Source organism: Nansenia antarctica (assembly GCF_963989245.1).
Source record: "Nansenia antarctica genome assembly, chromosome: 20".
Taxonomy (NCBI): domain Eukaryota; kingdom Metazoa; phylum Chordata; class Actinopteri; order Argentiniformes; family Microstomatidae; genus Nansenia; species Nansenia antarctica.
In genome coordinates, this window is record NC_137693.1 from 15,543,937 (window position 1) to 15,570,754 (window position 26,818).

Genomic DNA, 26,818 nt, shown 5'->3' on the forward strand with positions numbered 1-26,818 from the left:
ACTCTTTGGACGAGTGTCTAATTCAGAAAAATATCTACAAAATTCAAGACCTCATAAAATCGTGATAAGACTTTAATACTTATTTAAGGGTCTTGATTTTCCCAAAATGTATTTATCAACGTTTAATACTTTTCATGACAGCGCGGATACCCTGCAATATCAGACACTCGCAGTTTCACCGATAATAGCTTAGCTACCGGCTAACGTTTCAAGCGGGGTCATTTCAAGTCGCATAGCTGTGGTATATATTATATTACTATGGTATATATCGCTGCAGTTAGACAGAGTAAATCACGTATAATATCATAATAATAATAATAATATAGTAATAATATAATATCAGACGGGTCAGAGGTGATCTGACTCCTCACGCAGAGACGTTCTAGTAGAATGTTCAAATGTTAGTAACCGTTTTGTTTGTTTTTTACATTCCTTAAATGCCCTCGAGCCTCGGTGTTAATTAAAACACAACAGAGATATGATGACGTTATTTGGTATTTAGCTTAACTAAATAAAATAGCTTCAGGTTAGGCTAAGTCACAGTTGCCGTGGCTGGTTGACACCGCGCTAGGTGTTAGCTGCTCATTAGCACGCTAGTACAAACCATTTGCTAAGTGGACTTAAATGTCAAGTTATAGCTAGCGAACACTAACGCTGCTGTCAAATAGGCAACAGTGAAACATCGCGTTGTGGTTAGCTAGGCTAACTTTGTTGCCTTGGCAGCTTACCCGGCTAGTGAGTTAGCTAGCTGCCGTCAGGCTGAGGAAGGAGGATACTAATTAAACAACCGTCTTAATAATCCACTCAATTATTTCGCCGTAACAGTACAACAAACCGACAACAATCTTCATATTTCGGAAACCGACAATAAGTGCCGATACTAGACACCTAATGACACTCTGGGTCAAACACAGCGTTACTTTACTTACCCGAGTTCAAAAGTTGCCGTTTTATACGAAAACAAACAAGTGCGACTGAGGCGTGACGTCTGTCTTCATGTAACCTTTGCCCTCGAGACGGAGATTATTATTTTAAAAAAACGTTCCAGGCTCGAGACAACCTAATATCTGACCACTAGATGTCGCTAAAGAATATTGTTTACGTGTGGTGGACCTAAAACATGGCGAGCCCATTAAACTAGATAACCAGAGGTTTTAATTCAACTTTTTAAATATATGACTCTCTTTGTTAAATAAATCACACATTTCAATACTCTTTTTGTAAGTAAATTCTGTCTTTCGTATGATGTTGGCATTCTTATAATGCTCATAACATGGTTCCATGAAATGTGAATAAACATTTGGCATAATAAGAATATTTTATTCAGAGATGTAAACAAATCTGCATTGCATGCAAAGTCAAATTGACCATGCTCCAACTTCTCTTAACTATAGTCTTCAGTACTAGGAAGTGAATTGAAACAGGGTTTACCAAAACTTTACTGAGATTTCCCTGAGGTGTAAAATGTAGATTACAAAACTATTCATAAACATGTATGACAGCAAAATACACACAGAAAAGTAATTGCTACTACTGAAAGTGTCCACGAGCACATTTGTCAAACCTGTCATTAAATTTGCTAGCATGAAAAATAACAACTGGTTACGGTTGATAGCTTGAATAAGACAAAGTCCGTCCAATTTCCTGGCAATTTTCTCCTTAGATGAAGAGTCGTCCTTCCTTTGTGGATTCCAAGAGGATGACACCAGGGAACAGTTTGATACAATTTTGGAAAATACTAAAACCAAATCAGCACTGCCTAAACAGCACAAGAAAAACAAAGACTGGGCAACAGTCCATATACAGAACGGTAGATTTGCCATTCTGCGAGATACTGGCTCTACAAATGTCTGACATGCGTACAAAGCAGCATATAGACCACCGCTTCCCACCAACAGATTACAAATCAATCTGATCCAGTCTTTCACTTGTGTTCTGGGTCGCATCACGTAGTGTCCAATCTGGACTCCTGCCATGTAGATCGCCACATAGCCCACGACAGAGGAAACGCCTTCCTTGTTGGCGTGAAAAAAGCCTCCGGTCCTGTCACTGTTGTGGATAATGAAAGACTTCAGCCCAGACATCTCAAGGGTCATTTGGTAAAGGCCCCCAATAAGAAGGGCCAGGAGCCATGACCAACTGACTGGGAATAGAGCTAACAGCACAGAGGCCACCACTCTGACTATGGCTAGTGTGAAGAAGAAATTCCAGTGCACACCGTACTCTGACACATGCTCGTGGTACCCAGTTATTTTGAGGCTCGCCAGCCTTACTAGGCCAAGGAAAACCAGGGGCCAGACAGACACGATCTGTTTAACAACGTGGCTTAACTTGGATCCTGAGATGTCCTTCCTCCGTGCCTCTGGACAGACAAAAGCGTTTGCAAGGACGTAAGCTCCGACACCAAAGTCCATAACCCCCGTCCCATATGTTTCTGTTTTGGCATAGCGCCTTGGGAACACACTGAAGTCCACAGCCAGAATGCTTATGGCAGTTTTCACATTGACCAGCACTCGAAACATGGTCACAAAGGGGACCTGGTTGCACTGAACGTGGCTCTGCAGAAAGCTATTGACAGCATCTTTAAAGTGCACGATATCAGGAGAGCTTTTATTATAGTAAATATGGAATATCACCCCCAGGGTCACAAAGGCCAGGCTCACGATGACCAAGTGAAGAATGTCACTCATGACGGTGCATGACAGGACGAGGGGCAGTATTACTGTGGAGAAGTCCAGGAGGAGGTGGGGAACCCAGGGGAGAGGAAGTGTCCCTTTGCCTTGTTTATACAGGATGAGAAACAGCCCTCTGCTGATCAGGCACAGGGGGGCCAGGAAGGACCCCAGAGCCACTTCCTCCAGGCTGGTCCCTGTGAGATGGCTGACGAACGCCTCCTTCAATTCCCTCTGTGACATTGCCTACAAAAGAAGTGGACAATATGATTTTAAAAAATCAAGCTGTCAGCTCATGTTCACGTTGTACAAGTAATCCCTCATATCCGGGTACAATCGAAGTTCTGACGAGAGGAAAACGTTATTTATAATATATCCTTTTTCTAGCTTGGGGATCTAACATGATTCTGGAATTGGATAATTGATCACTTACCGCAGATGAGGGCTGTAGCTTGCGTGACTCAGAATATGAACGAGCGATACCCTACCATCGCATTGTAGACCAACGTGAAAGACTTGCTGCAGGAGACCACATTCATGTTGTTATTTCCGCGTTCTGTAAGAGGGGCGTTCCCGTGCGTTACGTCACGAGGGCGTTCCTGTGCGTAACGTCAATGACGTTTCAATCATCTTTCAACCACAGGCTTTGGCTGTGTTCGAAATGGCATACTAGCATACTCAATTAGTATATACTGCATACTGCTTACTAAATTCATAATAAGTATGCCAATACCAGTCGACCTGGTAAGTCTAGTATACATTTCTTGCATACTCAAATTTCACATAATCTACAGTGTGAACGCACTGCATACTCAAAATCTACGTCATATCTAGTATGAGCAGTATGCTAGTATGCCATTCCGAACACAGCCACAGACGTTCTGAACCCGAGTAGTTTCAAGCAGAGCGGGGAGTTATTTAGTTATTTTGTCCTTGTGGAATTTTATGACAGAGTCGGAAAAAAGTGTGATATCCCATGTGAAATGGCGGCGGAAGACCATGGTTTCTAAACGAGTTGAACACGTCTGGTTTACTCTCCTCTGTAGTTCTCATGACTGATGTCAAGAACCAACTAAGCCGACAGAAGCAGGGGACCTGGACACACATGGATCTGGAGGAGAACCAGCACGGTGCAGGACACGGAGACAAGGTGTGTTCCCCTGGGTGTTCCCCTGGGCCTGTCTGTGTTCTAACACCTCAGCTGTCACTGAGAGAACAATAAAACCTACTAAACATTAGATATTATAATATGTAGCTTTTTGGTCAAATTGTAGCAAGTTGGTTAATCGAACTTGTTGTGAAATAATTGAATGACAACGTTGATTTTTTGTGAAGACCATCAAAAAGTTGACTTCCAACAAAAACAAACCATCATGGAGCAAATTCATCCCATGATATTTCCACATAGCCTACAATGCCCTCCACGATTATTGGCGAAGGTAAAGATGAGTTAAAAGGGTTAGCTTCAACCTTTAATTTAAGTACATTTATGAAGAAAAATAATAATAAATGTCATCAAGAAATAATTGTCACATTTAGCCTATCGCATTTGTACAGTTGTAATTGACAAGCATAGTGACATGTTTTGGGATCAACAACAGCAGTCAGCAACAATCAACAATTCTATAATAGGTCATATAAAGTGACAATGGTACTAGTGCAAATTGTCTGTGTGCAGGGATAATAGAGCTTATTATATCGAGCCAATTATTATTAGGCTATATTAGCTTTGATGTCTTTATATAACTGATTGTACCATCAGTTTCAGGCATGGGAATGGATTTTGCAACTACATCCAATAAAGATATCTAGCACAAACAGACTGGCATTCAAGGCATTTCGAGCTGAAATGTTATATGTTGTTATATGTTGTGGAGTGTCAAAGGAAATACAAGCTGTGGAGCCAAGTCCTCCACCACTGCCTTTATTTACAAAGTAGAAAGACAATGTTTTGATCGTGCAAAGGGTTTCTGTAAGGTCATCTGTTGAGTGTTACATTTAGGCTTAACCTACAAATGTTAGTCTTTGCTGACAGAAGTTGTGATATGAGATGTGTCTTTATCTCTGTATGTTCCTCCTCTTTGTTATTCTTTTAACATTTAATTGAATAGAAACATAGCCGTTTTAGCAGTGTCCAGACTGTTTGTTGCGTTACCGTAGCTTTTTACCAAATAAAGAGTCCAAAACCTTTAGTGAAGTTCCAGTTGTTTAGGCCTAATCCCAAAATGCATCACCTGAATACACAATGAGAATCGCAGCTCTCCTAATTGACTCCCATGAACACCCTGCCTCAAGATAAGACCCTGGAAAGGTACAATAGTGAACAGTCACAGTCGCTTTGCCTGAGAGTGAAAAGTTCCCTATTGGTCTTCTAATTCATGTACACAGTTCACATAGCCTACAGTTTCTATTCTATGCAATCTACAGTTGAAAAACGTTTAGATACACTTAGGTGTGTCATTCAAGCACATTTTTCATGTTCATTTCATTTCATGTTAACAAACTACAGTTTTGGCAAGTCGGTTAGGACAACTACTTTGTGCATGACACATCTTTTGCCAACAATTGTTTACAGACAGATTATTTCACTTATAATTCACTATATCACAATTCCAGTGGCTCATACGTTTACACACTAAGTTGACTGTGCCTTTAAACAGCTTGAAACATTCCAGAAAATGATGTCATGGCTTTAGAAGCTTCTGACATAATTTGAGTCACTTTGGTGTACCTGTTGATGTATTTTAAGGCCTACCTTCAAACTTAGTGCCTCTTTGCTTGACATCATGGGAAAATCAAAAGAAATCAGCCAAGACCTCAGAAAAGAAATTGTGGACCTCCACAAGTCTAGTGCATCCTTGGGAGAAATTTCCAAACACCTGAAGGTACCACGTTCATCTGTACAAACAGTAGCACCGAGGTATAAACACCATGGGACCACACAGCCTTCATACCTCTCAGGAACGAGACGCATTATGTCTCCTAGAGATGAACGTACCGCCATAAAAGAGCCAGACTAACTGTTTGACCATAATGACCATCGTTATGTTTGGAGGAAAAAGGGGGAGCCTTGCAAGTCAAAGAACACCATCCCAACCGTGAAGCGCGGGGGTGGCAGCATCATGTTGTCGGGGGGCTTTGCTGCAGGAGGGACTGGTGCACTTCACAAAATAGATGGCATCATGAGGAAGGAAAACTATGTGGATATATTGAAGGAACATCTCAAGACATCAGCCAGGAAGTTAAAGCTTGGTCACAAATGGGTCTTCCATGGACAATGACCCCAAGCATACTTCCAAAGTTGTGGCAAAATGGCTTAAAAGACAACAAAGTCGAGGTGTTGGTATGGCCATCACAAAGCCCTGACCTCAAGCCTATAGAAGATTTGTGGGCAGAACTGAAAAAGTGTGTGCGAGCAAGGAGGCCTACAAACCTGACAAACCTGAGTCACACCAGTTCTGTCAGGAGGAATGGGCCAAAATTCCACCAACTTATTGTGGGAAGCTTGTGGAAGGCTACCCGAAACCCAAGTTATACAATTTAAAGGCAATTCTACCAAATACTAACTAAGTGTATGTAAACTTCTGACCCACTGGGAATGTGCTGAAAGAAATAAAATCTGAAAGAAATAATTCTCTATACTATTATTCTGACATTTCACATTAGTACTAGTGATCAGTAGTGATCCTAACTGACCTAAAACAGAGAGTGTTTTCTAGGATTAACTGAGTTTAAATGTATTTGGCTAGGGTGTATGTCAACTTCCGAATTGTGTCTTGTATCAATACTCACATGAGCTTCAGGCAGTGGTAAATAACCCTTTTCCTTTCCCCCCTGGGGCTGCTGCAGGTGAAAGGAGTCAGTAAGAAGATCCGTCGGCAGTCTCTCAATGACTCTTTGGAGGGAGAGGTCAGAGCCTTTCTCATCGATGAGGGTCAACTGCACACCTACGATGACCTTACCAAAGTCAACCCAGTGACACCAACAACAGGTACCAACAGTTAAGGATGGCCCGATCAGGCAGCTGATCGGAATCAGACGCTAATCAGTAAAAATATGAGATTGGGGAAATCCGATGATGCTGTCTAGTCGCCGATCACGACAACCGGTCAATGACGCAAACAACGCGAGCCAATTCATTGTTGCATGCTCATTAACCTGTTTATTGTTACTAGCAATATGTCTAATTGAGTTGAATCGTATTATGCTTACCATCACCAAGTTCTCCCATTGTTGTACTGACTGATATAGTACGGTATGTTTTATATCAACGGTAATCAAGTGCTTTAGTTGGCGTGCGAACGTGGTGATGGTAAGCATAATACGAGTTAACTCACTGTTAAAATAATGTGAAAGATATGATGATGAATACATATAAAACTGAGTTATGATCACTATTGCGTATGTAATTTACACACACCCAACTGTGCCTGAACAAAGGTCATCAACATCAGCAACTGCCACTCTTCGAATTCACGTCTACTACATCCCAGTTCTGCATCCAGTTGAATGCGTGATTCAAGTAGCTTGTGCAAACCTGGGAATGCCATTGACATGTCTGTAAAGGCACATTATCTTGGGAATCTTAGGGCATTTAGCTCAGGTGTGAACGACGAAATTCACTGCCGGTCCCGGGTTGGGATTCTATGTAATTTACAGGGAACTATGTGTGAAAAGGGCTTAAGTCGGCGGTGTATGTGGTGTTATGTGTTTATAACATTAGGACTCCAGTTCCCAGTATGCACCGGGAGAGTTGAGCATGCGCAGCAGTCGCAGATACACGAATGTTACCTGTGTTGTAGCTATTATTACTATTAGTATTAGCCTATTATTTGATCGGTATCGGCAGTGTATCGGCCGATATTTCTCATAGATTATCGGTGACCTGTATCGGTGGCAATGAACGGTATGGGTGCATCCCTACCAACAGTGGCTCTCTAGGGGTCAAGCTTGTTGTTGCTTTGGAACTGAAACTTACATTTAAGTCATTTAGCAAACTGCAGTCAATCTCTATGAGTAGCTGAATGAGTAAAGTTCACTTCTTTATGTTTTTCTTATTAAAGCTAGGTGATATTCAACCCATAGGTTACATTTCCACTGAAGTGTGGTTTTTAACCCATTGTTGTAGTTGTGTTTAGGGTTAGAGTTAGATTATTAAATGTTTTCCTCCCATTGTGTTTCAGTGCTGAGATGCCTGCAGGCCAGGTACCGCACCAGGGTGTTCTACACCCATGCAGGCTGCACCCTGGTGGCCCTGAACCCCTTCCAGCCCATCCCAGACCTCTACTCCCTGGACGTGATGAAGGAGTATCATAGTGCCCCTCAGCCCCAGGTACCACCACCTGCCTGGTTCTCAATGTTATTATCATGGATTATCTCTGAGCAATGGCCAACTGTCTTCTTTGTAATGTCTTTCTGAGACTATTAAATAACACAATACATATTTGTTTCTGAATAATTAGTTTGAACTTTGGGACATTTACTATGTGAATTTGATTCAACAAAGTGAGCATTACTCATAAGGTATTATTAGTATTTATTTATTAACATTAAAAAACATGATTGTTTTTCTTTGCAAAGGAGTTCAAGCCCCATATCTTCATCGTGGCGGAGGAGGCGTACAGGAACGTGCAGGGGGGGGTGGAGCCTGTTGACCAGTCCCTGGTGGTCAGCGGGGAAAGCGGAGCAGGAAAGGTCAACCCTCCAAACATGTCCATCATTATTATATGTTGTATTCTTTTTAGGGATGCACGATATGCATTTTTTCCAACCAATACCGATAACCGATGTTTACCCGCTTCTCGTGGTCGATAACCGATATGATAACCGATATGAGAACAGATATAATTTCACAGTTGATAACCTGTAGTTCATGCACACCTGAAGGTAAGAAAGGCTGTCATCCAGGAAACCGGAAACAAACACTGCTAACAGCTAGCGGCTAACAAAGCACAGCACTACGAAAGTTTCAACTGTATTTTAATAACATCACAACATGCTGATAGAACATCAACATGCAAAAAACACATAACTACACATAATTAGATGATCACACAGTCCTTGCTTTTGAACACGTCCTAAAACGAAAGTATATTTACAAGCCATGTAAACCGATAGCCGATTACCTCCGGACAACAACAGTTAACAATATAAGATCCAAGATAACACCTCCAAACATCATCATTGTCGACCAGCCTCCTCCAGCTCCCTCGCTACGCCAGTTCAACATTATCTCCTTAGATGATCTTACCCCAATTATCTCACTCATGAACCCCTCCTCTAGTCCTGTTGACACCATCCCAACCTCACTTTTAAAAGCTGTCTTCAATAGCCTCAGTCCCTACATTTTGTCTATTATTAACAGTTCCATATCCTCTGGGTGTGTGCCTGATCATTTCAAACATGCCATCATCCAACCTCTCCTAAAAAAAACAGGCCTTGTCTAGTCCACAGTAATTACCGGCCAATCTCCAAACTCCCATTCATTTCGAAGGTCCTGGAAAAAGTTGTTTGTAACCAACTTTTACAATTTCTTGACAATAACAAGTTGTTTGATAAATTTCAGTCTGGCTTCCGTCAGAAGCACAGCACCGAGACTGCACTTCTTAGAGTGTCGAGTGACATCATTATGAGGGCTGATGTCGGAGAGTGCTCAGTACTGCTGCTGCTTGACTTAAGCGCAGCATTTGACACTATTTACCACGACATCCTTTTAAATAGGCTCCAACAGTGGGTGGGTTTAGATGGGGTAGCTCTGAAATGGTTTTCGTCCTATCTGTCAGGGAGAAGTGTGGCTGTCGCTATCGACAGCTATGTCTCCTCCACATCTCCCTTGGCCTGTGGGGTCCCCCAGGGTTCAATCCTTGGTCCAATCCTGTTCTCCCTCTACATGTTACCCCTTGGTGCTCTTATTTATAGTTTTGATGGCATATCCTATCACTGTTATGCAGATGATACGCAATTATGTTTCTTTTAAACCAAGTGATCTCAGCAAACTCACCATCTTACATGACTGTATTGCTGGAATAAATAATTGGATGGCACAAAACTTCCTACAGTTAAATGCAGATAAAACTGAGATACTAGTTATAGGCCCTGAGAGTACCTCGAATGAAATTCGGCGGTCCCTCGGTTCATTGGCATCCAATGTAAGTAACACCGGCAAAAATCTGGGAGTCTTTTTTGATAGCCACTTGAATTTTGAATACCGTGTAAAAAATGAATGAATGAATGAAAACCTTTATTGTCCCCAATGGGGAAATTGTGTTGTCAAACAGCTTAGTAGGGCAGACAGAAAAACATTCAATAAATAAATAAATAAAACAGTGCAGGCTCAATAAGTAAACAGTGCAAGATAAAGTGCTCAAGTGCATGTATAGTCCAAGTAGCAGTCTTAACGGCCTCTCAGCTCCAGGTCTCCCCCACCCTGCAGGGCCTGGTTGTAGAGTCGGAGTGCAGCTGGAATAAAGGACTGTCCAAATCTTTTTGTACTTTGACGGGGGAGAACAAATCTGTGGCTGAACTTGCTCCTCATCCCCGCCAGCTCGCAGTACATCGGGTGGGAGGGATTGGCCAGCATGGCCGCCAGTTTTTTCCCCATCCCCCCAAAAAGGTCACACAGTCATGTTTCTACCATCTTCGCAATATCGCAAAAATCAAACCAATCCTTACTTCTCAAGACCTCGAAAAAATCATGCACGCATTTATCTCCTCACGTCTAGACTACTGTAACGGACTCTACTCTATCCTCAGCCGCTCTTCTATTAACCGACTACAATTAGTACAAAACACAGCTGCCAGAATTCTCACTAACACACATCGCAGAGCTCATATAACCCCGGTTTTGGCCGCTCTTCACTGGCTACCCGTTAAATCCAGAATTGATTTTAAAATCCTTTTAATAACTTATAAGGCATTACACGGGCTGGCCCCTCTCTATATCTCGGAATTATTACAGGCAAAGCCCAATGTGAGATCTCTCAGGTCCTCGGACAAGGGCCTTCTGGTCATACCCTCGACCAACCTCAGAACCAAGGGTGACCGAGCTTTTGTAGTAGTGGCTCCCACACTGTGGAACGCCCTCCCAGTGTCGATAAAGAATGCTCAATCTGTTAATTGTTTTAAGAACTTGTTAAAAACACACCTGTTTTGTTTGCACTTTATTCTATGACATTTTCACCTGACCCACTTCTATAGGTCATTGTTTTGTTTTATCTCTTGTTGTTTTATTGCTCTTATGCCCTTATGTGCCTTGTGTTAACTTGTTTTTACCTGATTGTTTTTATGTGATGTCCACTGTACAGCACTTTGTAACCTTGTTTCGAAAGGTGCTTTATAAATAAAATGTACTTACTTACTTACTTATAACAATGAATCAATTCGGTTGTTAAGTCGTAACGTGTTTCCGGGTCCAACGTTGGCTGAGGCGCTCTCTTCGAAATGACTCAGTAATAATAATAATTCATTATATTTGTATAGCGCTTTTCCGAGGCTCAAAGACACTGACAAATATGGGAAAAACGGGAATGTGCTGTGTCCCTTGTTGTATGAATAAATCAGAGTCTAAAAAACGATTGAACTGTCATTCTACCGCTGTAGTACACTGGTATTATGGTGCAGGGAATTTCTGGTTTGGACCCGGAAATTGCTAAACATCAATTGAATTCCTCAAAGTATACATATTAAGAGAGCTATTTATAGCGGTTTCACGTATGCGAGTGGTGTAGCCCATATATGCATTGTGCGCATATTATGTGCATACGACACGCGTGAAGCATTTCTGCGACACGCGTTTCTGTTAACTGTTTTCGTTCCCTCATCGCTGTATTCAATGCCAAAATCATATGAATTAATTAATTAATGAATGGTCTTTATTGTCATTGCTACAGTACAGGTACCAAACAACGAAATTTAGGAGGGGTGGCTTCCCTGGTGTTAGGAAAGAAAAAAAAACACTTTTTAAAAAAAATCACAAGAAGGGAAGGAGCTGGTTTACATAAATAAAGGCTATGTACACTATCCACTGTACTATACTGTACAGATAGACGACTAGGGTTGTCATATTGCACAATAGTGTTATTGCACATTTATTTAAAGTGTCGCAGTTTGCAGGCTTGAAATGTACATATTTGTGCCTCAGCACTACACCTGATTTTTTCAGTCCAGCAGCTGCCATCAATCCGTCCAGACTGTCCAGGGCCCAGAACCTAGGTCTTTGCTGTGTTCAGGGCCTGGACGGCCCTGTGGTAGAAGCTGTTCTTCAGTCTGTTTGTCCTTGCGGCCAAGGTCCTGAACCGCCTTTTCGAGGGCAGCCGGGTAAAGTGTTCGTACCCAGGGTGGGTAGGGTCCCTGGAGATCTTGGAGGCCTTCCTGAGACAGCGTGTGTTGTACAGCTCTTCCAGAGAGGGGAGGGGGGCGCCGGTGATCTTCTGTGCTGTTCTCACGACTCTCTGTAGCGCATTTCTCTCCGCGGTAGTGCAGCTGGAGAACCAATACAGCGTGCTTGCAATGGTGAATCTTCAGGTGACTTATGATATTCGTAGTGTTGCAACTCGTAGACCTTTGCCCTCCTCTCCGAACTTTTGCCGAACATGAATTGCAAATTGCAAACGCACTATCTGCCTCAGAAACTCTGAAAAAATGTCCTCACCGTTTCGCTCTCGTCTCTACACTGCGTGGCTGTACGCAGGCGCAGCATCATGAGCGCTACAACCGGAACCGGAAATATTTCCGGCTTCATATTATCGGCTCTATATCGGCTAAAATGTAATAAAACCGATAAATATTTAATAACATTAATTTCCCAATATCGGGCCGATAATATCGTGCATCCCTAATTATTTTATTACCTTGTCAAAGAAGTTTATAGAAACTCATGCAATTTATGTTTGACTTTTAGCACCTTTTTAAAAACGTTTAGTTTTTAAATCAATCAAAAAATAACAAATTTGTGTGTGTCTGTCTGTGTCTGAGTGTGTCTGTGTCTGAGTGTCTGAGTGTCTGAGTGTCTGAGTGTCTGAGTGCCTGAGTGTGTGTGTGTGTGTGTGTGTGTGTGTGTGTGAGTGTGTCTCTGTCTGAGTCTGTGTCTGAGTGTGTGTCTGTGTCTGTGTGTGTGTGTGTGTGTGTGTGTGTGTGTGTGTCTAAAAAAAGTTCATGTATTCGTATTTTGACATATGTTGTTGTTGTAGACATGGACGTCGCGGTGCCTGATGAAGTACTACGCCACAGTAGCCGCCTCCTCCTCCCAGCTGACGTGTCAGGACACGGTGGAGAGGATAGAGAAGAGGGTCCTGGACTCCAACCCCATCATGGAGGCCTTTGGTGAGTCAGGCAGCTTCAGCCTGCTGTCCTGCTGGTGATACCTGTAGACATCAAGGCCCAGTAGTTCAAAACTTTTAATCTCAATCAGATCCGATCAGATTTTTTTTTGTGATCCAGGATCAGACAACTCGGCCAGATTTTGTCCCAGTACCGGTATTTCAAAGCAATTCCGGATAGGATCACCCTGATCTAGATTCAGACTTTTCAACATTACTAGGTCCTGAATAAATCCAGATTAAAGCTTGGATTTGATTTTCTGATCTGATCGGATATCAAAGTGATCCTAATCCTGTTGTTTGGTTTTGAACTTTCCCAAAATCCAAATCTGATCCGATCAGATAGGGATTAAACATTTTGAAGTGCATAACTTCTGGGCCCTAGTTATTCCAACCTTCATTCACTCACCCTCATGTAGGCAATGCTTGCACGCTACGGAACAACAACAGCAGTCGTTTCGGAAAATACATCCAGCTCCAGCTGAACAGGTACTTCTGGTTGTGATTTTGACCCCTTTATGTTAATAATAATGACACTGATTTGTTATTACTGCAGACACCTAGTGAATAAAAGCCGTTTGGATAAAAGCGTCTACTAAATGTAAAAAAAGAGAAAATAAATAAGATCATGAGCATTGGGAGACTGTTGTTGTCCTGCCTACACACCTGGCACCTTGTGTAAACATGTGTCTCTGTCCGTCAGATCCCAGCTGCTAGTGGGGGCGTCAGTGCAAACCTATCTGCTGGAGAAGACCAGAGTGGCCTGCCAGCCAGCTAATGAGAGAAACTTCCACATCTTCTACCAGGCAGGTTAAAGAGGAGGGATGCGTTCACCTGTGATACAAGGACGCATTCATACGACTTGTTAACATTCAGTGCCGTTAATTCATAGTTACAGTTTTATGGGCAATTACTGTAAATTGGTGTTTTCGTGTCTGCTTGCATTTGGTTGTGACACTACAGTGTTTCCTCCAGGAATTTTTACAATGGTGGCGGATGGCCGTGACCGCGCGCGCAGAGCGCGCGATTTTTTTCGCGTGCGCGCGCATGAAACGCGCACGCGCGTTCAAAACAATGTTTTTTTTGTTTTGTTTTTTTTCTAATCACAGCCAAAACTAGAGGATGGCCCAAAAAAATTAAAAAAATTATACAGAATATAAACTTGTGACTGACAGTCACATACACACACACAAAGATCATCAGCTATAATATAATACGAAGTAGGCCTACATGAGCACAAAAGCGGCTAACGTTACTGATTAACTGTTTACTGTAGTGCAGAGAGATGGTAGTCGTAGGCGGCGTATCAAATGACAAAGCTAAACGTTTAATGAAGGACATGAACGATTGTCAACAACACACTCAAGCAGTAAATAGAACAGTCTAAACAACTTGGGTACTACGGACGGAACAATAGTCTCAACCTATAGTTCCGTGCGTGAATTATGTCAACCCACCACATTACAGAAGTAAAATCACAGTCAGATGGAGCATTCGGTAAACAGCTGAGTATCAGCTGAGTTAAAGAAAACAAACTCTTACCTTTGATGAGACCCACATGAGCCCTGTTTTCCCGTACTTCTCCCGTGTGTCTCTTATTTTAGCTGCATGTTTTTCCAGCATGTAATTCCGTTGTCAAAAAAAAAATCGTCTCCCCTTCTTTTCCCCTTGACAATACTGTGTCGTTGCTAAAGTGACGGCACATAAGAATCGTTTTTTGACTTGCTAATGTCTGCTAACGTAGCACTTGAAACTGGCGCCGTTCTCTGGACTGCAGCTGCTCCCGCGTTAGCATTAGCATCCATCTTTTCTTCTCCCTTCTCACCGTCACGAGCTCAAATGACACTTGTCGGCCGATCTAACTCTTAACACTCACTTACAGGACTTCTGACACCATGTCGTGTTATTCTATTAAACATACACGTGAGTCCTTCTGTATTTCAATGTAAGTGTCTTTATTTTAACTCGCTCTGTAAGCTCTACAATACCGGTCTCTTGTTGTCTCGTCGTAACCTGCCCACTTGACCTGGGGGGTATTCCATCAACGTCGCTAAAGGAAAATCCTGGCTTATTTTTGCTAACTCTCGCGAGACCTATCAGAATATGCCTGGATATTTTTAAGAACTCTCGCGAGATTTATCAGACTAAACCTGGATTTTCCCTTTAGCGATGTTGGTGGAATACCCCCCTGATGTCACTACGGTGGCCTGTACACAATAACAATAATACCACAGTTCACATTTAGACCAATCAGGAGCCCTTGTGTCACGTCGTCAACTGAATGTCATTAATCTGATTTTGGATCAGCGGTTAGAGAGAGATGGGCGTGGATTTAGGTGCACTTTTAGTCAACATCCATTATAGCGCTGATCTAGGATCAGATATATTTTAATCAGCTAAAATGTTCAGAACTTTTTTTTTTTGAGAACTTTTTTTTGTTTTTTTGTTTTGTGGACTGAATCAATTCGTGGCGGAGGAAATTCATTCGTGGCGGCCCGCCACCAATAAATGCATGTAGAGGAAACACTGCACTATATTGACACTCAGTTGTTGTTTTTGTCAGATGATGAAAGGGGCCACAGAGGACCAGAGGAGGGAGTGGAGGATGCCACATGACCAAAGCTTCGCCTGGCTTCCAAATGCTGAAAATACTTTGGAGGGTAGGTTGACGTCCTTCAGCAAATGGATTGACCATAGATTTTGTAGTCTTATGCTGCATGTGTACCATTTTGGACCACTGGACCACCCCAGGCCATGGTGCTAGACCACTGGACCACCCCAGGCCATGGTGCTAGACCACTGGACCACCCCAGGCCATGGTGCTAGACCACTGGACCACCCCAGGCTATGGTGCTAGACCACTGGACCACCCCAGGCCATGGTGGTGGTGCTGGACCACTGGACCACCCCAGGCCATGGTGCTAGACCACTGGACCACCCCAGACCATGGTGCTAGACCACTGGACCACCCCAGGCCATGGTGCTAGACCACTGGACCACCCCAGGCCATGGTGCTAGACCACTGGACCACCCCAGGCCATGGTGCTAGACCACTGGACCACCCCAGGCCATGGTGCCAGACCACTGGACCACCCCAGGCCATGGTGCTAGACCACTGGACCACCCCAGGCCATGGTGCTAGACCACTGGACCACCCCAGGCCATGGTGCTAGACCACTGGACCCCCCCAGGCCATGGTGCTAGACCACTTGACCACCCCAGGCCACATCTGTTCTCATAAGTGATATTGCTCATTCTTATCTTATCTGTTCTCCAGAGGACTGCTTTTCGGAGACCGTAGAGGCGATGGAGCACCTGGGCATCAACACGGAGCGTCAGGGACAGATCTTTATGGTAAATAACCTCAATGGAAGTCTACATCCTGTACGTATATTCTGAATGATCTCCACATCAGCACTCATCCACCGACCCCGATCCTCACTGTTGTGGTCTGCGTTACAGATACTAGCCGGTCTTCTTCAGTTGGGTAACGTGAATTTCCGTTCCTCGACGGACGAATCGCAACCTTGCGATCTCGAGGAGCAATCCAAAGGTACTACTTTTCTTTTTTAATTGCATTCCATATCATATTTGGATTTTTTTCTAACCGAAAATACCACTTAAATATGGAAGCAATGTACCATGAGAGGAAGGGGGTTGTGGACTCATTTACCACTGGTACAGGGTTGTGGCACAAGGCGAAGCCGAGTAGGAAAACCCTGTACAGTGGTAAATGAGTCCACAACCCCCGCCCTCCAATGGTCAATTGCTTTTCTACAACAGCCACCACATAATCTAAAAAATAAATACACAGTTGTAACATTAAATTCATGTTTTTACAATCATTAATCGTTTCAGAATACATATATCCTTCCGCCACAGAATATAGTCCCATAAACCAGATCAACCATTGCATTGTAGGTCAGCACAGGTGTTCTTAATCAGATTGATTGGGAGGTGCATTGATACTGAAAATGTGGTCTGAACTGTGGGTTGTTGAGATATTTACCACTGTTGCTAGCCAATCAGAATCCAGTATCCAAACATACTGTTGTAGAAATTTCATTTTTACATGTCGTTTCCAGTTCCAACTGTAGTCTGATCCCAGTGTGTTCCTCTGGTAGACTGATCTCAGTGTGTTCCTCTGGTCTGATCCCAGTGTGTTCCTCTAGTCTGATCCCAGTGTGTTCCTCTAGTCTGATCCCAGTGTGTTCCTCTAGTCTGATCCCAGTGTGTTCCTCTGGTAGTCTGATCCCAGTGTGTTCCTCTGTAGTCTGATCTCAGTGTGTTCCTCTGTAGTCTGATCTCAGTGTGTTCCTCTGTAGTCTGATCTCAGTGTGTCCCTCTGTAGTCTGATCTCAGTGTGTTCCTCTGTAGTCTGATCCCAGTGTGTTCCTCTAGTAGTCTGATCTCAGTGTGTTCCTCTGTAGTCTGATCCCAGTGTGTTCCTCTAGTAGTCTGATCTCAGTGTGTTCCTCTGTAGTCTGATCCCAGTGTGTTCCTCTGTAGTCTGATCCCAGTGTGTTCCTCTGGTAGTCTGATCCCAGTGTGTTCCTCTGTAGTCTGATCCCAGTGTGTTCCTCTGTAGTCTGATCCCAGTGTGTTCCTCTGTAGTCTGATCCCAGTGTGTTCCTCTGTAGTCTGATCCCAGTGTGTTCCTCTGTAGTCTGATCTCAGTGTGTTCCTCTGTAGTCTGATCCCAGTGTGTTCCTCTAGTAGTCTGATCTTAGTGTGTTCCTCTGTAGTCTGATCTCAGTGTGTTCCTCTAGTAGTCTGATCCCAGTGTGTTCCTCTGTAGTCTGATCCCAGTGTGTTCCTCTGTAGTCTGATCCCAGTGTGTTCCTCTGTAGTCTGATCTCAGTGTGTTCCTCTAGTCTGATCTCAGTGTGTTCCTCTGGTAGTCTGATCCCAGTGTGTTCCTCTAGTCTGATCCCAGTGTGTTCCTCTGGTAGATTTCCTGCAGAGGACGGCTGCGCTGCTGCGGGTCCCTGCAGAGGAGCTGCAGGCGTGTCTGAGGGTGCGGACCCTGCGGGCGGGGAAGCAGAGCGCCCTCCTCAAGCCCTGCTCCCTCCCAGAGTGCAGCGTCAGGAGGGACTGCCTGGCCAAGCTCATCTACGCCCAGTGAGTGACAGACAGAGGTCATGTTTTCACATGAAAGTCTGAATCAGGTCCCGGAGCAAGTGGATGAGTTTGCAACATTGTTGCATAAATTATTTCTCTGATTTGCGTTCTCACAGCCCTTCATGTAAACAAAGTAACATACGCAATCGAAGCAACAGACATGGTAGTTGATTGGTCAGAAAATTTTTAAATTGCCCGTTCGTCCCGCTCTTATCCAGATCAACACGTATGCGCTGTTGTTTTCCTATGGACCGCCTCGAGCAGCGTTCTCACCAAAAGCGAAGCGAAGCAAAGTGATGGATGCGTCGTTTCTAACCGGAGCGAAACTACCCTTTTCATGCGGAGCATCCGACGGGTGTTTGCTGCGGGAGTGACTTCGAATGCGCGTTCTCACAGCTCCAAACGACGCAGAGCAAAGCAAATGTTATCCTAAACTCCGATTTCAAGTGAAGCAAATGTTCTAGTGAGAACACACCCAGAGAGACATAGAAATTCCCTCATGACACCAAACCATACAAATATTATTCGGGTTAAAACCGTCAAACCTCATGTCCTGGGGTGGTCTAGGGATCTAGCACACATTATGCCCATGTCAGCATGGGTTTGTATCCGGCCCCATGCCCTCTCCTCCTTACTTTCCTGTCTACCTTCACTATCTCTCTATCTAATCAAATGAAAAATAGGAGTGGGACTGCCCGAATCAGAAAAAAAGAACCTTTAAATGGTAAATGGACTGCACTTATATAGCGCCTTTTTGCTGCTCCAAAGCGCTTTACAACAGCCTCTCATTCACCCATTCACACACACATTCACACACCAATGGCGGCAAGCTGCCATGCAAGGCGCTGGCCCGCTCACTGGGAGCAATTTTTGGGTTCAGTGTCTCGCCCAAGGACACTTCGACATGTGGCCAGCCGGGGCTCGAACCGCCGATCTGCCAACCTTTTGATCGTTAGACGGCGACTCTACCTCCTGCGCCACAGCCGCCCAATTAAAACCATCAAACCTCATTACAGTGCAGGAGCTTGTGTTTGGGCTGAGGTCCAACTCTGTTACGATGGAAGACGTCTCTCCCCATCCTCTCCATCATCATCATTTCAAACCTTTTTGAGTACTGTAATTCAATCAAATGTTATCATGTCACCATATAAGAAATAGGTCATTAATGGGGTAGAGAAGAGGGATTGCTTTAGCTCTGCATGTTTGAAAGTGTGTGAGAGGATCTTGCTGTAATGTTATTCTGTGTATTTTTGGTGTGTGTTTTGAATGTTTGTTTCTACTTGTCTAAACAGATTGTTTGAATGGCTGGTTACATTCATCAACAACAGCATTTGCGCAGACAACTCCACTTGGTGCAATTTCATAGGTACAGTAAAGTTTTTATGTTTCATCATTTAGTTTTGATGGCAGACCCCTGTCTCCTTGGCTAGGCTCATTCTCTCTGCTCTTGGTGGTCTGCAGGTCTTCTGGATGTCTATGGGTTTGAGTGCTTTCAGTTCAACAACCTGGAGCAGCTGTGCATCAACTACGCCAACGAGAAACTGCAGCAGCACTTTGTGGCCCACTATCTCAAATCTCAACAGGTAGGCGAACTGGTTCACTTTTCGTGACGTTAGAATTATAAGGTTCTATCTACATTTTTGGTCAAAATTGAGTTTTTTACATAATCTGATCCATTAGGTGTTTATTAATGCCTGTGTGGTGTTATTTTTAAAATGTTTACATTTTTTAGTTAGTAATTAATAAAATACAAAGGTTCCATCTCACAAAACATAATGGAATGTAAAGACTTTGACGCTCAATATCTCTGAACTACCCTAGACGGAGATAGAACCTTCTCATTCTAAGCTCACGTTTCTTTAATTTGAAAAGTCAAGTTGAAAGGTTGACAGGACAGGAAATGGATACAAAATGGCTCCTAAGACATAGCGTGTGTTCAAGCATTACTAACCAGTGGAATGTCACCTTCATAGGAGGAGTATGTGTCAGAAGGGTTGGAGTGGTCCTTCGTCAAGTACCAGGACAACCAGGGGTGTCTGGACCTGATCGAGGGGAACCCCACGGGGGTCTTCTCCCTCCTCAACGAGGTCCGTTCATCATCACAATAATGATTCAAACTGGAATGCTGTCATATCTGCTTTACCTTTTTTACTCAACAGCACATCTGACTTTTCATCTATGTGACTATCAATTTCACTCATCAACCTGCTTTTATTTATCCATCCATCCACCAATCCACCCACCCACCCATCCATCCACCCACCCACCCATCCATCCATCCACCCACCCATCCATCCATCCATCCACCCACCCATCCATCCATCCATCCATCCACCCATCCACCCATCCATCCATCCACCCATCCATCCATCCATCCATCCACCCATCCATCCATCCACCCATCCATCCATCCACCCACCCATCCATCCACCCATCCATCCATCCACCCATCCATCCACCCATCCATCCATCCATCCATCAGGAGTGTCGTCTCAACAGAGCCTCAGACGCTAAGCAGTTCAGGGTTCGTCTGGAGAAGGAGCTGTCTGACAACGCTAGCATGAGCTGGGACAAGTTCAGCAAGCAGCCCCACTTCACCGTGGCCCACTACGCTGGCAAGGTTGGCTACCAGATCGAGGGCATGATGGAGAAGAACAAGGTATTGTGGAAAGTCAGTTAGCGGTGCTGCTAACCGTAGTTTAGGGCAAAAGTTTCATTAGAATGTTATTTTCCACTTTCCACATCCCAATACGTCACTTCCTGCCTGTAGGACCCAGTGCCTCCAGAGCTCATCCAGTTGCTTCAGAAGTCCCAGAACCCTCTGCTTCAGCAGCTGTTTGCTGACAGAGACCCAGAGAACACAACCACCAGGGGACTCAGCAAAGTGGTAACAGTCGTCTCCAAGTTCAAGGTGAGGGAAACCGGCTGTGTTACTGTGCAATATCCTGCTGTTGGATAATTAATCGACACTCATGGAATGCCTCTTGTCCAATCAAATGACTTGGTCGGAACTACCGGTAACTGTTGTATAATCCTGTAGTTGTTAAGGCTCCTTCAGCTTAGTGGTCACATGTTGGTCTGTTGTATTATTCTGTAGAACTCTCTGGAGAGTCTGATGAAGATCTTACACAGCACCACTCCTCACTACACCCGCTGCATCAAGCCCAACCCAGACTGCAGACCGCTGACCTTCATCAAGGAGGAGGTAGCATGCATGAATCATCATCTAAACTGGGCTCAGTGAACACGTTTATCTAGAGGGCCGGATTGGTCTAGAACACATTCATGACAAGACTCAAATGTGGAAAAAAATCGAATGTGCAATTATTGAAATCTAAACACATCACGTTTTCATACAGGCAGATATGTGGTTTTCATATATTCACTTATGTTAATGTCATAGCCCAATGGGGCCGAACCTGTCCTACTTTTTCATGATGACATGATAGCATTTGACATTTAGGCATGATTTGATATTGATCTAATTATTGGAATGTAGAATCAATTACTATCTGGCCTGAGCCAAAGTACATCATTAGATGCCTTTTACAACAAAATGATACATATAATGGGTTGTCTATTTTAAATACATGTTAGTTAGGATATCTAGAGACACACTCTTAAATTTCTACTCTCTTATGAAGACCTTTTTTCATTTATTATTAGGTTATTATGCAACTGGAGGCCTGTGGAATAGTGGAGACCATACATATCAGTGCAGCAGGCTTTCCAATAAGGTAATATTGCTAAAAAGAAACGTACTGTTGTACAGTATATCTCTCCATTTGAAGTTGACTGAACCTTGTAATCACGTTGTTTACCTCCATATGCAGAATTCCCTTCACAAGTTTTCTACAACGTTATGGACTGATCTCCAACTCTTCAGTCTCTTCTCAAGGGGCTGGTGAGAATGGTAAGTCTGACGTCATGATAGAAGGTTCTAGTAGTAGAATTCTAGTAGTTTGTGGTGACACGACATGCATTTGAAATACATTTTAGGGTTACAGTTAACACAACAGGGTGAATACAATGGGAACTTATTTATTCTGCTAATTGTTCTTCTTTTCCTTCTCCTCTGCTAACTCTCCTCTCGTTTGATTCGATCCTCTACCCTCCCCTCTGCTCTCTACTGTGGAGACCTTTCAAATGTGATGCATAAAAGCAGGACTGTTCTAACTAAGTTTGCAACTCTTTTAGACTCTCTCAGGTAAAAGCATGTCAAATTATTGTAATCTTTATTGCATGGTGCACTGAGCTTCCATTTCCTGACCTTGCATAGCCATTGTATTGGCTCTCTGGCTGACTGTCAAATGTATATTATGCGATTGTTTTCTGGAGCTAAATTGTTTACGTGTTATGCTAATTGATCATTCTTGTGGTGAGTTATTACTCAAGAATCAGAATATGACCTTACATGCTCTTTACATCTGCATACTCAAAGTCTCTGGGTTTACAGGTTGATATAATGTGTCTATATACACTATACAAGGTCACTCACTGTGTGGTTTGGCCATTAAAACGAGTGTGACTATAATCTTGATGCAACCAAGTTAACTCATTCCTCCATTGTACTTGAATCAAAATTGAACTGTAGTATAACTATATAACTATACTATATATACTATATAACTATACTATATATACTAGCCTATATAACTATAGTATAACATTTGTTGGAGTTGCTGCATGCAGCCCATTTTGACTTGCTACCAGATTCTGTTCACCCTGCAGTATGTCTGTGTGCAGTGCCTAGCTGCTTCTAGCCTCTGTCTAACCCCATCCACCCCTCTGTGTCTGACCCCATCCACCCTCTGTGTCTGACCCCATCCACCCCTCTGTCTCAGGACTGGAGGCTGACAACAGCCTTTGCTTGGCAGTGGCAGGTGTGCTCAGAGTGGTGTTAGAACGCCAGTCTCTTGACCCCTCGCACCATCTGGACAGTGAGACCCGCAGCTCGCTGGTGCATTGTGGGAAGACCAAAGTATTTCTGACGCAGTCCATGGTAAGTGGCGCATGCTATTCAGGAAATGCTTAGTAATGCAATAGGCTTTGGTAATGCATGTCTATGTAGTATCATTGTGATCTTTATCATAAATCTATCTATCTAACTTCTGTGGTTGATCTGTTCTCAGCAGGGCAAAATTATTATTGTAAAAAATAAGTCAATTGTTCAGCGGGCCCACAGCCCATAAGAGCAGCCACATGTAAACAACCCATAAGAGCAGCTACATGCATATGGGACTTTGCTTACATGTTTGTTTAACAGAAGCATAGCTTCCCTGAACCAGAGTTGTCCTGTCCATAGTCAGGCCGTGTGAGGGGGGGTGAGGCAGGAAGGAGGTCTAAGGGCTACATTTCACTGGCTGCGTCAACCTCAGTAGCGCATGTGACTTTCGTTTCGGCGCTCATGTTAACGGGTTAGAGCGAGTGATGGTGTACGGGTTAGGCAAACTCAGTGTACAAAGACAGGGTAGTAGCAGCTCCGCAGTAGAGCCACAGGAGAAACACTTCCAGTAGGGAAGACGCCACCGAGAGTCCAGCAGCAGTTCTGCCACGCACACGCGCCGCTGAGGTAACGCTGCCGGTGAAATGGACCTAAGACCTATCTCTAATGGACCTATCTCTAATGGACCTATCTCTAATGGACCTATCTCTAATGGACCTAGCGCTAAGCCACGCCCCTTTGAAAACTGGGACAAACAAACAACGCTTCACTGACAGTGACTGACTGACTGACCGACCGTGACTGAATGACATTCAATGACTTACAATGGCGGGAGTTGGCAAATTTCTGATTTCTAATTTACCACAGCAAGTAATAGAATTACTTCAAGAATATTTAGTCTAGGAGCTTTTCACCATCAGATATTAGCGATTGTTGTTTGTCCGAGTTTTCTGCCCTGTAGTGACTTTTGCTGTGATATGATTGGACAATTTCTATTTTGGGGGCGTGGCTCCATTGAAGGTCCATTGAAGCGTAATCCTCAGCTCTGATTGGTCCCACAGCTGGAGCACCTGGAGGCCCAGAGGGACCAGGGACTCTCCCAGAGAGCCTTCACCCTCCAGTGCTGCTGGCGCAGGTACCTCCGCCGCAGAGCCCACGCCCAGAGACAAGCCGCCACCCTGATCCAAGCAGGTATTAAAGCTCTACATCCCCTGGCTGTGGTTGTTACAGTAGAGGCAGAGGTTAACAGCCCTGCTCCAGCTGTCTGCCATGTCTCGTCCTGGCTGTCTGGCCAGCAGGGGCCGACTGGTGCAGTGTGTACACCGTGCACATAACCGAGGGTTACAATTCTCTATAGGGAACCAGTTAAAATGATCGTCTAAAATGATAAATGACACAAGAATAGAATGAATTTCCTATTAATTTAGTAAACCTGAATGCGTTGAATCTTTGTTGTGGCCTCTAATCGATTATTAATAGATTTAGCATAACCTACAAAGCACAAAGAGCTTCGATCAACTGTCTTCAAAGAGGCCTTTTATTAAGCAAAATGGTTACATGAGCGTAGCAGCCAGGAGCAAGCAGGAAGCAAAAGCCAGCCACCAACAATGGTGGGACTCTATATTTATAGAACTATCCTTGGTCATGAGGTCACCATTCTTGGGAACCAATCATATTATACAAATCTGTGATTACATAAGTTATGGGCCCTGTCCATCGTCCCAATTGTTCACTGCGACACAGACCTTGGCTCACACCTTCAGGAAGGACATGGGCCTTCCTTGAGTGCTGCTTTGCCCAACTCCCCTTTCTCAGTATAACATCATATAAAACCACTACACCTTTACATGTAACCACTGTCCTGTTATAAATCAAGTCCTTTCAAGAGCATTCCCTGTGGTTGTCCCTGCAGTGGTGCGGTCCTGGCTGGTCAGGAGAGGGGTCCGGAGGTGGCAGAGAGCAGCAGCAGTCATACAAACATCCTGGAGGAAGTGGAGGGTGAGCAGCAAAGGAGCTACGGATGATCCTAACCATGGTTTTATTTTAAAGTTATTTAAGACAGACTGGAAAGTAAGGAGAAGAAGGGAGAGAGGGCATGTCAGCAGGGCATGGGGCCGGATCCGAACCCATGCCAACATGGGCATATTTGTACACTGTAGACCGCGGTGCTAGACCACCGGACCACCCCAGGCCACAACCATGGTTTTATTAAGTATCCAGTGTCTGTCGTTTCCTGTGGTGAGCTGTGTAGCGTGACTCTGTCCTCATGCTGCAGATGCTGAGAGACGCCTTGGCCGAGGCTGAGCTGGACAATGCAGAGGACCTCCAGGAGGAGGAGGGTCTTCCAGTGTTGGACCCCCTCCTAAGGGAGACGGGCTCAGTGCAGCTCTCTAGCTTCCAGGAGCCTGTGATGGTGCGGGGCTGGCCCCTGGGCCTGGCCCTGGCCTCCGCCCCCTCCATCACTGTGTCCATGACCGCCAGCGGCTTCCAGAACATGATGTCAGTGATGGCGTGCCTCAACGTGCCCTTCAGGGGCGGGGAGTACAAGGTGGAGACCAACCAGTTCAAGCAAGGTGTTGCTTCCATCAGGGCTCGGCCCAGGGTAAGACTACAGCCCCTCTCCTCACACCAACATATTCACTTTGGGTTATGCAGCGCCCTGCATTAATACTGGGACAGTGAATTGTTTTCTTCTTTTGGCTCTATACTCTAAGAGTTTGGATTTTAAATCAAACAAAGGGGGTTAAAGTATAGATTCTCTGCTTTTATTTGATATGGTATTTGGTATGCATGTTATTATAAATGACTAAATCACTTTTTTATTCATAGTTCCCCTATTTCAGGGCACCAAAAGGAATGGGACAGATTAATATCATGTCCAAATTAAGCACTCATGTTATTTGGTCGACCTTTGCATGCAAGAACTGCCTGAAGTCTGCGACCCGGATTCGAGCCCATGCCGACATGGGCATAGTGTGCACTGTAGCCCGTGGTGCTAGACCACTGGACCACCCCAGGCCACAATAATGGCTTCTTTGCCTTTTACTGACACCTCTTTTGTAACACATGTTGACAGACACCAATGGCAGACTCCAAGGCAAACGGAAAGCCTAGAATCAACAGTAGATATTGACAGCTATTTGATGTCTGCACAAATCGTCCACATGTTGACAGACACCCATATAGACTCCAAGGCAAACGGAAAGCCTAGAAACAATACTTTTTACTCTTTTATGCCGGCACAAATGATGCGAGGGAACACGCCTGACTTAGCAGAAACACTCAAAGACCCTTAAATAAAAGCTGAGAATCCCTACTTTAACCTTGTGTTTGATTTCAAATCCAAACTTTGGACTCGAGCCAAAAGAAGAGAAGAATGCTTCACTGGCCCATTACTTATGCAGGGCGTTGTACAGTACATGTATGTTTGGGTCTTCTAAGGGGTGGAATCATTGAACAATTAATTGTGAATAAACAACTGTAAATAATCACTGTTATATACAGTATGTACAGAACATTGTTTACACTCTAATTGCTACAAAGATACTCATATTAGTGAATTTCAAGACACGTTCATTTTGTATTGTGTTAAAGTGGTCCTGTTCCTCTTTAGGGGTCTGTTAAGCTCCACTACCAGCGTTCTCCACTGCTCTACGCTGACGTGCATCCAGAACAGAAGTGTGATGGAGTGACTGGATTCAACCAGATCCTTTTAGAGAAAACCTTAGTGTGATCCATTCTATGATTGTATTTCTATGTCCCTG

At 44.0% G+C, this 26,818-nt stretch overlaps 2 protein-coding genes across 2 annotated transcripts; one reads left to right on the plus strand and one right to left on the minus strand.

The window, feature by feature from the left end:
• Positions 1–1,337: 1,337 nt before the first annotated feature.
• On the minus strand, positions 1,338–3,178 carry pigw (phosphatidylinositol glycan anchor biosynthesis, class W). Its single transcript, XM_080550107.1, has 2 exons — positions 3,106–3,178; positions 1,338–2,918 (listed from the first exon to the last, which is right to left on the minus strand). Exon 2 carries the CDS (start codon positions 2,913–2,915, stop codon positions 1,428–1,430), a length of 1,488 nt encoding a protein of 495 aa, XP_080406233.1. The 5' UTR covers positions 2,916–2,918; positions 3,106–3,178; the 3' UTR covers positions 1,338–1,427.
• Positions 3,179–3,723: 545 nt separating this feature from the next.
• Positions 3,724–26,817, plus strand: myo19 (myosin XIX; the record flags this gene model as incomplete). Its single annotated transcript, XM_080549454.1, has 24 exons — positions 3,724–3,822; positions 6,522–6,663; positions 7,856–8,004; positions 8,253–8,366; positions 12,860–12,992; positions 13,408–13,477; positions 13,692–13,794; positions 15,552–15,648; positions 16,266–16,342; positions 16,451–16,541; positions 17,941–18,109; positions 19,402–19,475; positions 19,571–19,692; positions 20,083–20,196; positions 20,592–20,768; positions 20,880–21,020; positions 21,207–21,314; positions 21,776–21,846; positions 21,943–22,022; positions 22,954–23,111; positions 24,116–24,245; positions 24,967–25,052; positions 25,330–25,656; positions 26,668–26,817. The coding sequence occupies 24 exons, from the start codon at positions 3,724–3,726 to the stop codon at positions 26,785–26,787; spliced, it is 2,952 nt and encodes a 983-aa protein (XP_080405580.1). The 3' UTR covers positions 26,788–26,817.
• Position 26,818: the final 1 nt, after the last annotated feature.

Coding starts and splice junctions, on each gene's coding strand:
- pigw (XM_080550107.1), bottom strand. CDS start 2,915: ATGTCACAGAGGGAATTGAAGGAGGCGTTCGTCAGCCATCTCACAGGG.